Genomic DNA, 17,007 nt, shown 5'->3' on the forward strand with positions numbered 1-17,007 from the left:
AAATACAATAGGCCTTCGCAGCGCTGTCGCTGCTCGGGCCTAATAACAAACAGATAAATCTGTCCAGCACTTTTCTTAATAAAGTTACAAAGCACTATTGACTTTAGGGAAATCCCGGACCAGTGACGTCTTTAATTTAGTAAAGACAAGCTGTGAAATAAGAAATAAGATCTGTGGGTTTTATTGACACAAAGAGCTGAATGTGCCTTAAACAGTAACGACACATCATAGATGTGGAGATGCTCAACAAGAGGAAGCATGCAAACAGGGAATGAAAAGGTGCCGGACACTGATCCTTGTGGTACACGGCAGCTCAGAAGAGCCACTAAGAGTGTCTACATTTTAGAAATCATGGCAAAAGTTCAGTTTGAGATGAATGAGTTTAATAAATTCAATGCAGAGTCCTCGATTCCGACCCACGACTCTAGTGTAGGGATGTCAAACTCTTGTCCTCGGGGCCCAGAGTCCTAAAAGTTTGAGCTAATTCAAATAATTGAACTACAGCCTCAGTTAATGACATATTTATGAAACAAAGTTAAATAGTACAGCCTCTGCACTATAGAGTGCAGATTCAAGATTCAGATTTAAAGCTCCATTTAATTTATTTACAATCATTATTTAGGACTCCCAAATGTATCATCAACTACTTTTCACAAAAAAAAAACCCAGAATGATAAACAAATACAGGCATTTTGTATAAGTATATATATGTAGCAAAGAGCAAAAGATCCATTAAAGTTACAATGGGATTATAAAGGTTGGTTTAATCTGGTAAACTATTCCCATGTTTAGGCCTGAATATATAAACATTTTATCATACTGAATGAGAAATATGTGCTGAGACCTTTCTTTTATCCCCCTTATTAGTCAGTAGCCTTCCTTTAGATTATTGTTCTATAAAGTATGTGTTATTTTGCCTTGACGTGTTAGGGAAGTCTAGGAATAAATCAGAAAAGTGAATAAAAACAAACATTTAATGGAGCATGTTCTCCAGCAGACTAATTAAAACCATCAGATATGATCAGACCTGAAATGATTTTTTTACTGTTTGAACTAATGTTGTGAGGAGACTATATAAGACTTTCTGGTGTCAGAAACCCTCGGTGGTGATGTTGTACCTGATAGCTCCAGGAAAGCAGCAGGACTTTGGTGTTGCTGTCCTCAGCTGAGGAGGACACCTTGATGACGATGGACTCCACCATGACCGTGCTGTCGGGGAGGTGCTGAATGGTGTAACCTTTTAACACGCTTTAAAAAAAAAAGGTAAAAGCAAAGGAGGAGTTCACGTCAAGTCACGTCATCCTGCCGGATATTGTGTAGCTGAAAGAAAGATATCAAGTCGGACGGACATCCGGTGCTCGCGGTAACAGTCTACGACGATCGCTCACTTTTTGAGGTGTGTGTAGATCCGGTGGAGTGTGTCGGCGTCGCTGTGAGGGTCCTGGAGCTGCACGCGGCAGGTGAAGCGTAGCTGGTGCTCGTTGAGGCCCAGTTCTTTCAGGGCCTGCTCCGACGACACCAGCTTCAGACTCTGGGCTCAGGGAAAGACGGCGGCAGGTAAACAACAACAACAAACTAACCGAGCACCGAGGCACTCAGCTGTCAGCACACAAACAAGAACGGTGCTACAATTAGAGCTGGGCGTCATTTTGACTTTTTAATCTGAATCTGTATTTTCTCAAATAAAGATTTTAAACCAGACAGCACTTTAATACACTACAATGCAGTCTGCAGCAATTAAATCCCACCTCTTCTTTCTTTAACCCTGTTCATGAGCCCCACAGCGACTTATTCACTTCTCTTTAAATTTGTCAAGGATTTGTTTCGCTAACAAACTTCTTTGTCCAAATAAAAAATAGCCACTAGTTGTAACTGCAGCAACATGTAGTGGCCAAAACTTGGGACTCTTTCTTTCACCAGCATGCTTGTCCTAGCTCACAGCTGCATCTGGAAGGCTGTGGTTCTGCCTGTAAACCCAGCTGAAATCGTTACACACAGGTGCCGTAATCCAGTCCCATTTACAAACAAAACACGGAGGAATAATGCACTGACGCTGGTTCAAAAAGCACTAACACTTTGTACATCAAAGCCTGTCAAACTTCAATGAGCAATAAATAAACACTGTAAACTTCAAAATTGATCATGTCAAAAATCTACACTTAAAAGACCACAGGTGGTTCTTTAAAGAAAATGTCTTGATCAAGATAACAAATCTCACATGTTTATATAGATTCTGACTCAACTTTACAAACAAAATGAATTTTGTGTTCAGACAGTCACTTCAAACAAGATACTCAAAATAACAGCAGCTAAAGAAAATATTGAAACATATTTTTTAACGATTTTGAAAAAAAAACCCAAGGTTGTTATTATTTTTCCTGTATCATTCAGCACTGCTCGTAACTGATAGTACGTTTTGGCTAATGATCAGTATTTTATTTAGGTTTCCTTTTGCTGATATTAATGTAGTGAACAAAGAAAAAAAAAAGACTGAAGCAGCCGCTCGTATAACCCGCCGTCGATACATCAGCTCTTTGATCGACCTCAGTCTGACAGGACTGAGGAGCTAATGGCTAGTCCGAACACAGAGTGGATTCCTTCAACCTCTAAAGTTCCACAGCGGTTCGTACAAACACTACTCCATAAACCTTTACACCGCTGTCAGTTTTGCGAAACGCAGTTATTTCCATGGAATTACACGGACAGGATGAGCCAATAATGGCTGATCTGACTTCATGTGAACATTACGGTTTGAACCTTTAATCCCCCCAACAACAGTTTTGCATTATATGGTTATTTCAGCAGAAACATGATGACAATCCTGCAGGAAGTGCCCCAAAGTGCTACGGCTAGCTGCTGCTGCCACAATTTGGACTTGCAAACAACCACCAAATGATATAATTGTGCGATGAAAACCGCTAAAGTTTTTGAGACTGAAGTCCTTTTAAGACTAGCCGTTAGCTCATCAGCCCCTTCAGAATTAAACTCACTTTCGACAAGCTGGGATCAAAGAGCCATCTACAACAGGTCAAATATTTATTATTCAATCTTTGAGCCAGAAACCCACTTCCAAACATCTAAAGTACGGCTTTTATGGTCCCGATAAAGAGATTTTAATCAAAACTTTAAACTTACGTTCTCTTTCATGATCAGGGTCCCGTGCATGGTGCGAGGTTTTTTAGGATCCGGAAGGGGCCCTTAAACATGATGAAAAGGATATTTATTATTAAATGAGCCACAACCCCCAAAAAAGGGGGGATTTAAACACAAACAATGATCAAAACTGTACACAACAGAAATGTATTTTGATTAGAAATAATATAATCATATGTTATTATTTAAAAATGTTTGTGTTTCATAGTTTTGATATAGCTGATATTTATAAATTTAAGATGAGATTTTTTTTTTGTTCTGTTGATTCTGGTACTTTTTCTTCACTGATGAGGAAAACTAATTTTCAGGTTCATTTTAAATTCCCTCATTGGATGTAGTGAATGTAAAATGCATCTTCCCTAATAAACACACGACATTAGTGATGTTCATGCAGCTAACAGCAGCAAATGAAGACGTAATGTTTTCACCTTACACTAAAACTTGAATCAAATTACAAAAGGTAATCATTAAAACAGTATTAAAGAATTATTTCATGTCTCCAGCTCCGACAAAAAGGAGGGAAAAAGCTGTCTAGAGTTTACCAAGCTGATGTTAATCGTGAAACTAATCTGGGTCAAGATACTGTATGGAGGCACGCTGCCATACTGTAAAGTGTGCCAAATAAAGAGAAGACATAAAGAGAAACTCTGTAGGCACGCTGAACCGAAACTGCTGGTGACCACAAAATAAAAAATAAAAAATCACCTCCGAGAGCCATCTCTCTCTTGAGCAGGCTGAGCGACATATCCACAGGAACGCTGGGGTTTGTTGTCACGGTCGTCGTCTCCCCGTTGGCTGGCATGTAACAGTCTATGCCTGCCAAAGGAAAAACAGAAGAATTAACACCAGGCTGGGAAGTCCCCGTCCTCCCAACGCGAGCCCATCTGAACAGAAAAAACCCCGCCGACGGTTTAAGGTCGCGGCTCGGGCGGCGACTCACTGAACTCCTGTTCGATTTTGCCCTTGAGGAACTCCATCTTGACGGCCTCGCCGTGCACAAGCAGCATGTTCCGGGGCTCCGCCATGCGGATGAGCTGCATGATGCCCTTCGCGTCCGCGTGAGCGCTGAAGGACATGTACTCCACCTGCAGCTTCACGTCCAGCTGTTAAGTCAAGTCAAATGGATTTATATGGCACTTTTCAGCAACGAAGTGGTTCAAAGTGCTTTACAGCAGGAAAACAATAAATGAGCAGAAGTAAAATTAACAGAGGCTACGATAAAAAGCTAAACTAAACTTATCTAAAACAAGTCGCACTAAGTCATACTAAAATTAACTGAGGAAAACCAAACTAAAATATAATAAATTCATAATAAGCTAAGATAAACTAAACTAGGATTTAAGAACCTCCGCTGAACAGATGAGAAATGATAGAAACTAAGCTAAAGGTACCAGAGGGCTAACTAAGAGTTAAAACATTTCAATAAAAGGCCAGCTAAAGGTGCCAAAAGGCTAACCGAAAAAAAAATAAAAATAAATAACAGGCAGCTCTACATGAAATATTAAAGGTAAGACTACATATTTTACAGTCTGCTGGCAAGAAAGGTGGGCGATCATGTAACCGACTGCGTCTGTTAGCACGTTTCCTCATGAACCATCAGACAGGATTAAAGGGAACTCTCAGAAAGTAGTCATTAGATGCACGTCTACATCCGATGAACAATCAGAGTCAACCCGAAACAAAACTGACCGACGCAGATAATTGACCTTAGCGAACACAAAAAATGGGCGTCGCTGGGTCAAACTCGGCGTGGTAGTAGCTGGGAGTCATCCCCATCACGTCCTCAGAGTGCTGACAGATCGCATTAGACCTTGGTTTAAAACTTGGGTGCGCAACATGCATTCCCTCGTGGAATGCCACTTTCATTATAAACTAAATTTACAGCAATTAACAAAAAAGAAACAACAAAAAGTTGAATGTTGTTGTTTTTCTGTATACTGCTGCTTTTACATTTTTGAAGCCTTTGAATGAAGCCTATTTGTCAAATCTGCACATGAACAACATTATTTATGCTCTACTGATTAGACCGTATTTTCCGCACCATAGAGCGCACTGGATTATAAGACACACTGTCAATGACTGGTCCATTTTCAAACTTTTGTCATATATAAAGCACACCAGACTATAAGGCGCGTCGTGCACCTCCCAATTATTGTAACTTCGAGCGGCCTGTGCGATTATACTGCTCTAGCGGAGCTGGTTCACCTGTATCAGCATTTATATGATTCCTCTATGAGAGATCACAAAGATAATCAAACAGCTCAGTTCAAAAGAATACTGCACCGACGTAACTGTCAAGTATAAACGCCTACATTGCGTTTATACTTGAAAGCGCGACTATAACTGAGCCTTAATGCTGCAAGCGGTGCACCTTTGTAGTTTACCAAAGTCGTACTAAAACATTACAACTTCTTACATATAGAAAGCGCTCCGGATTATAAGGCGCACTGTCGTTTTTTGAGAAAATCGAAGGCTAAAAGTGTGCCTTATAGTCCAGAAAATACAGTAATTTTTTTCATACTGAATGCTGGCAAAAAAAAAACCCAGATGCAAACCTTCAATACTGTGTAGAAACAAGCTGAAAAGCTGCATTAGCAGAGAAATAATGTGATGCATAAATGACTGTGTGTAGGTCTTTTTCTGGGTGGTTTTGCCCCAACTTCCTCTGATTTACACCTTGATGCAGGAAAGGCCTCAGACGAACAAACCTAACCTCCACGTTAACCCACATGTGAACAACTTTACCAGCAGAGCAGAGCAAACCCGACTCTCCACAGATAGGTTACAATTATCCCCCTCTTATCTTGTGATTCTCTGAGCTCTACAGACAGCAGAAAGCAGTTTTGGCAGGAAACCAAAGCTGTGAAGAGCCGGTTCCCAACCCACAGGTGCTAAAATGTACAGGATGAATGTTATTTTGAATCACTACAGATCAAAAACACGTTGCTTTAAGGGCAAACACTCTTCGGTTCTGCTTTTTCTCCACACTTGTCTCCTTTCAGTTTTGCTTGTGGGGGTGAACAGAGACTCCCCCAACGCTGAGAGCCTTGAAATGTGAATGTTTTTAGGTTTTGAGACAAATGTTTTTCTTGACTGGAATGCAAAAAACCTTAATGATTACCATAGATCTGTGCGGAACTAAAAACTGCAGATATTTAGGACGAACTATAAACACATGAAACTGAGACTTTCACAGAGAGAACGTTGAGTTATTTGGGGTGAAAAAAAAAAGGTAAATAGAGACAAACTATTGCTATTTTTTGGGGCATATAAATATACATCCTTCAGTGTCAACGTGGTTAAATTCCAAGAACTAAAGCATTGAGGGAGCGAGACACTCAAACAGGCGTTGCGCCCTCCTGTGGCGTCTGATGGTGTTTCAGATCGACTAAACTAAGTTCAGTTTACATTACATCTATGGAGGGAGAATATATTTAACTTATTGTGGTGATAATTTGCTGTCCGAGGCGACGCAGAGCGACGTATCCTGGCAATCAGAGGGAGCAATTATATCCACCACCAGGAGCAACGGTGGAGCCACCATAGATTAATATTCAGCCCCAATTAGTTGAGGAAACTCTGCTTTCTAGTTTTTACTTTACTTAAAAGCATAGTTTCCTCATATAAATAGGGTGGTGGTTTACATACATATATGGCGGTGGCCATCTTGGATTTTGACGCAGCAACACAATTTTTGGTAGTGACATTACTTATGCCTAGACACGTCCACACACTAAAAGGGAAGTCTGTACCTCAACTATTTTTCAAGTTATTCAGCTCACAAGATGAACTGGGTGAACGTACGGAGGGTATTTCCAAGGCCCCTCTTTGTGTTGCAACAGGAGACAAAAATTAATTGGTTCCTGGCTGTGTATCAATATTTCCCAGGTTGGTTGCTCATCTAAATCTGTTCTAAATATGAAAGTGAACAGCCACATTTTATACAGCAAGTTCATTTTGCAGCTTTGCATCAATCAGCAGAAATTATTAGAAAGACAAGTTTGACTCAAATGAACCGAAAGAAATTATTCTTACTGTTGCTCTTCCTTCCATTTCCAGTTTCCTCTGCCCGTTTAGGATCTTATGACCAATAGTTCCTTGTACGCAATACCCAGGCATGATTACCTGCAAAGAGTTGGTTGTTAATCTTCAGCACACTCTCAAAAACAAAGGCGTCCAGCTCTGTAAAGACGCTTACCATGTTCTTCTCGTTCCCGGCCCATTTCTTGAATATCTGCAAAGACTGACCGGCGTGCAACATCCCCGGCGTGGCAAACACCACCTGGAAAGTGGCCACATCATGATTTTTGCTGCAGTTTGAATTATCAACGGGACATTTAACAAACCTGCAGCTCAGAGGGGAAAAACAAACAAACAAACAATCCGCTCACCATCGGTCCGGGATTGTCGGCGTAGGAGCGATCGAAGGCCTTGATGTGCTTAAACTCAAACATGTTTCTCTGTACAAAGGTTTTTCGAATCTTCTGGTTAGTCCATGTTATGAAAAGTTTGTAGTAATGATTGGCTTTCTCTGTCAGCCCAGTGGAAAAGTAGATTGGAGCCTTTAGGTTCATTCTCTCCCTGTGTGAGACGAGATTAACACAGACGGTCCGATTAGCCAATAAAAAAGTTGAAATTGTGCAATTATTCTTTTAAACCCAATAGAATAAATACATCTATTATCCAGACAAATAATTGGCCTTTTTGTGTTGCAATTATGTGCATTTATTTCACCACTGAGAGGTTTTAATCTCATTTAATTGGGTTGAGAACAATCACGAGGCTTAAAAAAACTGTGATCATTTCCACACATCACTGCCTTTGTTTCTGACACAAACATTACTTGTTTAAAAACTTTAAATTTAAAAAAAAAAAGATTTTGTGTCACTGATTATGAAGCTTCTTTAAAGCGTGAACTTGTACCAAAACGTTTCCAAAAGGATGCAGAGTTCCTGCGCTCGACCCAGAGCGAAGACTGGAATGAGAACCTGGAATATTTCAAAAACAACGAAGATGTTATACAGCAGGTAAGCAGGTAAATATTTATACAAATAATAAAAAATAAACCATTACAGTGGGTTGCAAAAGTATTCACCCCTTGGTCTTTGCATTTTGTTGCCTTACAACCTGGATTTTCAATTTGACTATAACTACTATAACTATTGAATGTACAAAAAAACAATCCCTAATGAAGTTAAATGGGATAAAAATGTTAAAAAAAAATATAAAACAGGAACTTTGCGTGCACCTATGTTCATCTCTTCTTGCTTTGAAGCCCCATTACCTTCAGAAGGCAATGTGGTCAGATGAGAGTAAAACTCAACTTTTTGACCATCAAGGACACCTTTCTGAGACATATCTACCACCTCTCATCATGCTGAGAACACCACCCTACAGTGAAGCACGGTGGTGGCAGCATCATGCTGTGGGGATATTTTTCATTAGCGGGGGCTAAGAAACTTGTCAGAGTTAAAGGAAAGATGAATGAAGCAAATGTAGAGAAATTCTTGAGAGAATCCTGTTGGAGTCTCGGACGTCCACCTTCCAGCAGGACGATGAGTCAAAGCGCTCTGCTGAAGCCACACTACACTGGTTTAAGGAGAACCAGGTAAATGTCCTGGAGTGGTCCAGTCAAAGACCAGACCTCGGTCCAACTGAGAATCACTGTTATGATTTAAAGATTGTTGGACACAAGCAGAACCCGTCTAATGTCAAAGAGCTGCAGCAGTTTGGTCCTGAAGAACGGACAAAGGTTCTGGCAGACAGACGGACTGAGACCATGGAGACCAATTTAAAGAAACCTGCTGTGTCTCGACACAGAACTGAGTTTTATTATATTTAAAAAAGGGTTTTCCTCCCATTTAATTTTAGTCATTCTGAGCATCCTGTCAAGCTCCATTAATCACCTATAATCACATTAAAAATCCATTTATTCCAGGTTGTACGGCAATAAAATGAAAGCAACCGACTGTAAAATGTGATGTTAGGACACCTGAAATTTGATGTTTTTTACCTTTCCGCCTCTTTCTATAGATTCATGCACCTTCTTCAGAAAGTCCCTTTCCCTGCATCTTTTCGAGTCCCGGATGGTTGTGGCGTACGTTGACTCTGATATCAAGATGTCTGGACGGCACTTGTCGATCCATGCAGCGCTGCAAATGCACAACACACAGACAGGAACTCAGTCAAGGATATTAACCTTGTTTTATAGCCATCGTCTATGTGAGACTACGCTGAGTACACGCAAGATTATGAAACAGTTTGTAGGAAATTAGAAAAACATGCAGATTTTTTAAATGTAGGTTATAAAAAATGTATTATTACATCCGAGTTGAGAAATGAATGAATGAATTAGCTTGATCATTGCCTGACCCAGTTAGTGATAGCTCTACTGTGTGTTGTTTATTTAATGGACTAAGAACATATAGAGGATGAATGGGTTGGGAGGGGACAGGTGGCCTTGCTACCCAGTTTACAGCTACACAAAAGGTGAGGGGGCGGGGGTGTAATGGTCTAAAAAACACAAAATGTGCTTGATTTAGTTTAGAAATCCTATCCTGAACATGATTCCTCCACGATATACTGATGTGGTTTTAAGGCATGCCTCTGTACCTCATCCATTTAGACCCGGAGGTCTCTGTAAGAAAACATTTTCTCTCTGTCACTTTTCTGTCTGCCGTGTTTGTAACAGATGTCCTATTTAGACATTTAGAACTACTGAGCTCTGATGCAAAAAGAGTGCGATCTGCTCACGCCTGCTGAACTCGATGGATGTGTTTGCGGCGGCGTATAACTAGCACCATTTGCTTTGCAAATACGAGGCTGAGACGGGGCGGACAGTTGGGGAAAAGGACGTGCAAAATTAGGAGGAAAACTGCAGCGCAGTCTTAAACGTAGCATCTCAGTGGGCTGAACTCACAAGGGTTCAAAACGTTTGCGTGAGAACTTTCCTCTCAAAATAGTCACAGAGTCATGGCGGACATCTGGAACCCATCTCAAGAGAACTACAGGTGTTTTTCGACACCTGCTCTAGGGAGCTCTGACAGAAAACATGTCCAGATCTAAAAACCGCCCCAAAGATAAACAATAGTTATCAAAAACCTGGTCCAAATCTGCCTATCTTCATTTTAAAAGTGTGCCCCAGCAGATTAAATCATAGACGTGGGAGCGGATACCAACGTGGGCGCAACAAATTAATGTGCACGGCCAAGAGTATAGCTCTGCAAGCCGTGAGCACAAAAAGAAGATGAGATTTTTCAAGACTACAATGAAAAATTCACCTATTTTTTTTGCAATTTTCTTGTTCTTTTTGAACAGTTCCAGCCAGTGAGATACTGGCTTTAATAAAACTGAAACAAACTTCCGCTGAATAAGAAAAAGCACTGATAACAGAACTCTAACTCCCCTCTATGTCCTTCCTGAGGAGGCGGCACTGATGCACAGAACAGCCGTGAAGTGTTTCAGTCTGGTGCTAAAGCACTAAATATGCACTTTAAAGGATAATGTATCCTCTCTAAGTAGCCATGGACTCAACAGATTGTTATTCGTATTCTTTTAGACCTCACCTAACACAGACGAACATTATCTTTATCTCGCCCTGCTTCTTAAATACCTCCACAGAAATCAGCATTTGAATTGATGTTATTTCCTCGTTGCACACCTCTCCTGGTGTCTGCTCTGATCAAATCTATAAAAATGTTGCTGCTGATAGAACCCACTGCTCTGAGCGTCCTGAATTTTGATGAGATGAGGAGATCTCTGAACGCAGCGGTGCCTGAAGCTCGTCTGATGTAGAGCTGGGCGAAGGAACCCTGAGCATGACTGGAGAAACAGCATACATTTAGCGGTGAACAAATACTTATTTAAATGAAGGCGTGTATTCCAGATCAAGTTATTTTTCTCACAGATCTGGATCCCTGAACCCTCCTTATGTCAGCAGAACCTTCAGGTCTGATTCTAAGCTTTCACGGTAGACTTCATGAACATCTTTTCATCCTCTTCCGGTGCACTCAGACCTTCTGTTTGCTTTGAAATGTCTCACGTTCAGACGGACAGACGACGCAGACCAGGCCTTTGCCGTTGTAAGCAGAGTAAAGTAATAGCTCTATTCTTCGTAATTTTATTTATTTTTTTGATGACAACACATTGTTTTATTGTTTATATTGCTATTGCTTTGATTGCTTTCAGCTCTTGTCTGACATTATTGTTTGTGCTCCCTTTAATTTCTGCCATTTGACTTATCAGAGACAGAATCATAGTTGTTCTTTTATTTGTGTCTGAAATTAAAGAAATAACAAACATTCTTAAAATTATCTGTGCCGATTTCTCTTTAAATGTTACCAGGAGGAGTTGATTGCTGTTAGTGTGATGAGCGGCCATCAGGACACAAAGACATTTCTCTAAATATAAACTAGAAAAAACTGTTAAAACTCATTTTTATAGCCAGGTGGGAACGTATTAGCAAATGAAATCTAGTTGAGACAAAGGATAAATGAGCTGAGGTTCTGCACAGATTCAGAAGTTTCACTGAATATAAAAAGAAATTCAGGACCGTTTCATGTAAAAGAGTATTGTAATATCGTGATAATCCATCCATCCATTCATGTTCAATACTTTAACACCTTTACAGGTTCGTGGAAAGCTGGTTTCCAGGAGTGACTTGGTGAGAGGTGAGGTACACCCTGGACAGATATGTGCTGAGACGTGACACTATTTAATCAAACAAGAATTATTCAGAAATGTGGGCGGTGCATATTCTACCCTGTGCACATGAAAAAAGAAAGATGAAAGAACCCAGATATGTGAGCGAACGAAGAAGCTTCCTTGGAATGGTTAATCAGCTTGGCAGGTTATCAGAGCGAGACGAGCCTTTGAAGGATCTTTTGTCAGAAAAACTGTTGGATATGGGGAGCTGACCAGGCCAGAGCATTTCAGGAGCTAAGAGATAGCCACGTACGAGACTAACCGAGAATGCAAAGTATCAGCAGATGCATCAGCTTACGGTCCGGGGAGTGTGCTGCTTCAAAAATGGGGTCAAGAATGGAGACCTGTTGCATATGTGTCAAGATCTCTCACACTGACAGAGCACGGCAGTCAGTGTGGTGGCCTGGGCTGAGCCAGCAGATAAAAGAACCGGTTCTCAAATGTCACGTCTGTAGCAGAGAGAAAGAGAATCACACTGAGCCACTGACGCCAATTCAGTATCCAGACAGACCACGGCAGAAACTTGAAGTGAATCTGTTTACTTTGCAAGGCAATCATTATATTCTGGTTGTGGATTATGCATCATGATTTGTGGAAATTGCTCAACTTAGTCCCACAAGACCATCAGATGTGATTCCTGACCTGAAATCTGTGTTTGCACGTCACAGCATTCCAGAAGTAATGATTACAGATAATGGTCCTCGGTTTTCCTGTGCTGCTTTTGTGGCATTTGCAAAGTTTTATGGATTTACATACTACAAGTAGCCCAAAATATCCACAATGTGATGGGGAAGCTGAACGTGCAGTTAAAACAATCAATAATCTGTTGAAGAAAGTGGTTGATCCGTATTGCGCCTTACTCGCCTACGGAGCAACACTGCTTTGGAATGGATATAGTCCAGCTGAGCTCCTCATGGGGAGATAACTTCGCACGACGGTGCCAACACTTCCACCTTTGTCAAAGCCAGCTCTTCCAAACAGCAAAATGGTTGCCCAAAAAGAAAAGGAGAGAAGGATAAAGGACGCAGAGAGATATGACTTGTGTCACAGAGCAAGAGTTCTCAGCAAACTTACTCCAGGACAAAAGGTGTGGCTTAAAGACCAAGGCACAAGTGGAGTAGTGATTACCAGCCATTCTACTCCATGCCCATACATTGTGGAAGGACCCCATGGATCTGTTAGACGAAATCGTTGTAATTTGGTTGTAATGGAGCCTTCAATAGAGCCAGAAGCCCCGGAACAGGATGTTGCTGCAGAAGAAGTTCAGCCTTCCTGATCTTACACCTAGAGGCAGAACAATCCTCTAAGGTCTGTTGAATCAATGGTAGTCCACCCATTGATTCCAGAGAGGGGAGATGTGGTGTTAACAGTAATATGTTTAAGAACTACAAATGGCCACAGGCAATGACGTCATAAGGGGAGCATCAGGTATGCCGGGCAGGTGACACTGATTGCTACAATGATACCCATGCGAGTAGTTTTGTAGAGCTGGAATAAAAGAAGCTCAGCACACTCTTTTTGAGTAACACGACAGAAACCACAGATGTTGTGTCCTTTGTAGTAAAGAGGAGTGGGACTGTTATCAGCACACAGTTCCAAAGCCTGCCTCTCTGATGGTATGGGGGTGCATTAGTGCTAATGGCATGGGCAGCTTACAGAAAGGTGTACAGAGGTTTGAGAACAACCTGTGCTCCCATCTAGCCCGGACTGTTGAACAGTGGGATTCCAACATCAAACCAGAAAAACCTCCCCAGCTGGTCTTTTCAGATCCTAGACGTTTATGGATTGTTGTTAAACAAAAAGGAAATTCTTTACATTGGTAAACTTGGCTATGTCCCAACTTTGTTGCGCTGTGTTGCGGCTGTAAAATTTAAAATTACCTTTACTTTTTCTTTAAAAAAAAAAAAAAGGTACAATTTTTTTAGTTTCAAGATTTAGTCTGTTTAATATATTTTTGGGGGAATAAAATGAGTTTATGAAATTTGCAAATCATTACATTCTTATTTTATTTGCCTCCCAACCTTTTTGGAATTGGGGTTGTAAATAAAACACATTTCTGACAAAAAAAAAAAATTAAAACAGCAAACACAACTTACCCTAAATGTCTGTCTGGTGTCATATTATAGTCACCCTGAAAAAGACAATAAAATAAAAAGATGTTTTCGTGAGCGTGCAGTTGTTCCTGTCACCGACTGACACAGGTCCGACTTGGTGGCACTCACAGTGTAGACCACAGACTCTGAGCCCACTTTGATGTGCACCATAGCAGCTCCCAGGACGTGGCCCGCATAGTACGCCTTGATCTCCAGCTCGTCATCCACCTGCCAGGAGCAGCACACAAACGGCTCCATTAGCCATCAGAAGAGACAAGCAGCTGGCGCAGAAAAACAAAACTAAACAGAGGATTGGGTGAAATGTGCGCGATCGAGGGCGTCAAGATGTCGGCGCAGCACCTGCACGGTTTGGTGGAGGTTCAGAGGAATCACTTTCTTCATGCAGTCCTTGATCATTTGCGAAGTGAAGAAGTTGGTCTCTCCCTTCTTGTCAACAGTGATCTTCCTGAAATCTTCCAGTAAAATGGGACAAATGGCCTTGGTGGGGTGGGTCATGTAGATGGGCCCGTCGTAGCCCACCATCTCGCTCATGTAGGGCAGAGCGCCACAGTGGTCGAGGTGAAAATGACTGAGCACAGAGCAGGGGGGGAGCAGACGTGGGAGCAGACGTGTTTTAGAATGTTCAAGACTCAGAAACAAAGAAAGTCAAAACACAAACCTGATGATGACGCAGTCCAAAAAGTCTGTCAGACGGGCATTCTGGATTATGTAGGAGAAGTCTGGGAAACGTCTCTGGAATGACACAGAGAATGACTTTACGCAACACCATCTTTGTTCAAAAGGCCTAAACAGACGAGACTCAAGTTTAAAGAGACGGCTTTGATTCAAGGCCTAGCATTGCTCAAAGGAAATGCGTATCGCCCGCCACCGTTCAGAATTTCAAACTAAGATCGACTTAGGGCAAGAAGTGACGCGAGTTGTGGCTGTTTTGGTCAAATCGAAAATAACGTTCTGCAAAATCTCATGCGATGCTGCGAGGAGCCGCACTCAAGAGTATGGGTTGTGTACGTCTCTCAGCTACTACCACGCCAAATTTCAGCTCGATCTCTGTAAAACTGTCCGAATCACAGCCATTTTTATGTTTCCTAAGACCAGTTAGCTGTGGCAGCCATCTTGAATTGGACTGACTCCAAAAGGTAATCAGTTATAGACGTACATCATATGATTACTTTCAGAGATTTTTCACGAAAACCCATCCATTGGTTCACGAGTTATTTTGATAACAGACAAACAAGGTTGACTCTAACAGTTATTGGCAAACCCAGATGTTGCTCAATCAGCTAGAGTTCAGAGTGTGTGTTCAGAATGACTCTCATCTACTACCAGACCAAACTTTAACTCAATATCTGTAAAACTGAATGAGTTATTGTCATTTATGCATCTTAAATGTGATTGAATCCAAAAGCTAATCAGTTGTAGATGTGTGTCCTTTCTGAAAATTTTATTAAAATCCATCCCCTGGCTCATGAGATATTTTGCTAACACTACACACAAACACAAAAACATTGCCTTTCACCTTCGGCGGTGGCGCAGTGCACCTGGTACACCCTTCAAAAAAGAGAGGGAATGCACTTTAAAACTACAGCTTCACATCCGGTGACCATGATTATTTGCAAATAATAGTAATAATAAAAAAATAAATAAACAAGAAGTAATCTTTAGTTGCTGTCACACGTGAAAACATTCCCTATTTGTAAAGTTTTTGTAATTTTAGGGTTATGTGTATACAAAACCACTTTTTAAGGTGAGACATTTCAGAGAAAATAAAAAGCCTTCATATAAAATAAAATACTCCCATCTAAAGACGGGGAAAGTCTCATGTTTTTATGCAGCTTCTCCATGACAGCAGTTGTCTTTAAAGTGATGGGTAAATGAACGGAAACTGGAGCCAGGAATAAAAATTCACACACAGATAAATACTTTTACACTAAATTTACAGATTATCATAGAAGAAGTCTGCCTGTCTATGATAAACTATCTGAAATCCCGAAGTAACAAACAGGGATAAAGCTCCACTGCCATATTTTAGGTGTTTACATAAAACTAAGACGTGTGTGTAGTTTTTTTTTTTTTTTTGGAGGTCTTGTTTCCCCAGGCTGAGGTAGGTAGGTACATTTATTTATATAGCACTTTTCAGCACGAGGCAACTCAAAGTGCTGAGTTGTCTCCCTTGTTGTCTGAAAGCTTACAGAGTGTGCGGTCTCTCTGTGCCATGTTCTCTTTATTGGTCGTCGTCACTCACATCGTCGTTGTATCCCATGTGCATCCCACAGTCCAGCATGATGTTTTTCCCCCCGATGGAGACGAGGATGCAGCTGCGGCCGACGTCCTGCCCAGCACCTTGGAGAGGGGACACAAAAACAAGCTGCACACACTCTTTCTTCTCTCAGTCGCTGCAGCTAACAAACAGGGGGCAAACACACACACTGGGTGCATCCAGGGCCCCTGCTGGAATACAAAAAACTGTCTCTTGAACTTGTCTCTGTAAAGATGCCCTACTAATGTCTACATGTAATGTTGACGGAACTAGCTTAGCGTAGCTAGTGGCTAACAGTACTCACCTAACGGCGTAACTTTTATTTCAGGCATGTTTTAGTCATAAACCTACTGAGTTTGTAAATTAATGACACCGGCTTCCCTCGAACGGCTTATCTGTCTGGGATAAACACCCACTTAAAGAGAAAGAAATGGTTTATTGTCTGAAACTTGTACATGAGATATTTCATGCACTGTTCTTTCAGCAACATCAAGCTAGGAGGCAAGCACAGCACTTCCGGTGAGCTCATTCAAAATAAAATCCCATGCAAGGTTAATTCAAAGAGTTTTATCTACTTATATTTATGACAGGCCTACACCCACTACTTTATAAATGTGCAACAAACTGTGAAAAAAATGGCACTTTTTACTTCTCAACACTTATTGCATATTTCTACTGTATGTTAAAGCAAAATAAAATAATGATTGAATTAACACCACAATGTCCAGCTGCACCATTAATGCCCTTCAGTATATATATTTCAAACAAGTCCTTCTGCAT

The 17,007-nt window shown here is 41.1% G+C and overlaps 1 protein-coding gene across 1 annotated transcript in view; it reads right to left on the reverse strand.

The window, feature by feature from the left end:
- The window catches only part of ints11 (integrator complex subunit 11), a 23,813-nt gene extending 7,075 nt beyond the window's left edge, over positions 1–16,738 (reverse strand). The window contains exons 1-16 of the mRNA XM_017419236.3: positions 16,532–16,738; positions 16,213–16,310; positions 14,629–14,702; positions 14,310–14,538; positions 14,079–14,177; positions 13,953–13,987; positions 9,167–9,305; positions 8,077–8,141; positions 7,545–7,734; positions 7,352–7,435; positions 7,189–7,278; positions 4,094–4,256; positions 3,859–3,969; positions 3,136–3,197; positions 1,389–1,531; positions 1,119–1,248 (exon numbers count right to left, since the gene is read on the reverse strand). Coding sequence (XP_017274725.1) covers positions 1,119–1,248; positions 1,389–1,531; positions 3,136–3,197; positions 3,859–3,969; positions 4,094–4,256; positions 7,189–7,278; positions 7,352–7,435; positions 7,545–7,734; positions 8,077–8,141; positions 9,167–9,305; positions 13,953–13,987; positions 14,079–14,177; positions 14,310–14,538; positions 14,629–14,702; positions 16,213–16,310; positions 16,532–16,559 — 1,740 coding nt within the window. The 5' untranslated portion in view covers positions 16,560–16,738. The remainder of the gene's footprint in view (positions 1–1,118; positions 1,249–1,388; positions 1,532–3,135; positions 3,198–3,858; positions 3,970–4,093; positions 4,257–7,188; positions 7,279–7,351; positions 7,436–7,544; positions 7,735–8,076; positions 8,142–9,166; positions 9,306–13,952; positions 13,988–14,078; positions 14,178–14,309; positions 14,539–14,628; positions 14,703–16,212; positions 16,311–16,531) is intronic.
- Positions 16,739–17,007: the final 269 nt, after the last annotated feature.

Source organism: Kryptolebias marmoratus, linkage group LG8, assembly GCF_001649575.2.
Source record: "Kryptolebias marmoratus isolate JLee-2015 linkage group LG8, ASM164957v2, whole genome shotgun sequence".
Classification (NCBI taxonomy): domain Eukaryota; kingdom Metazoa; phylum Chordata; class Actinopteri; order Cyprinodontiformes; family Rivulidae; genus Kryptolebias; species Kryptolebias marmoratus.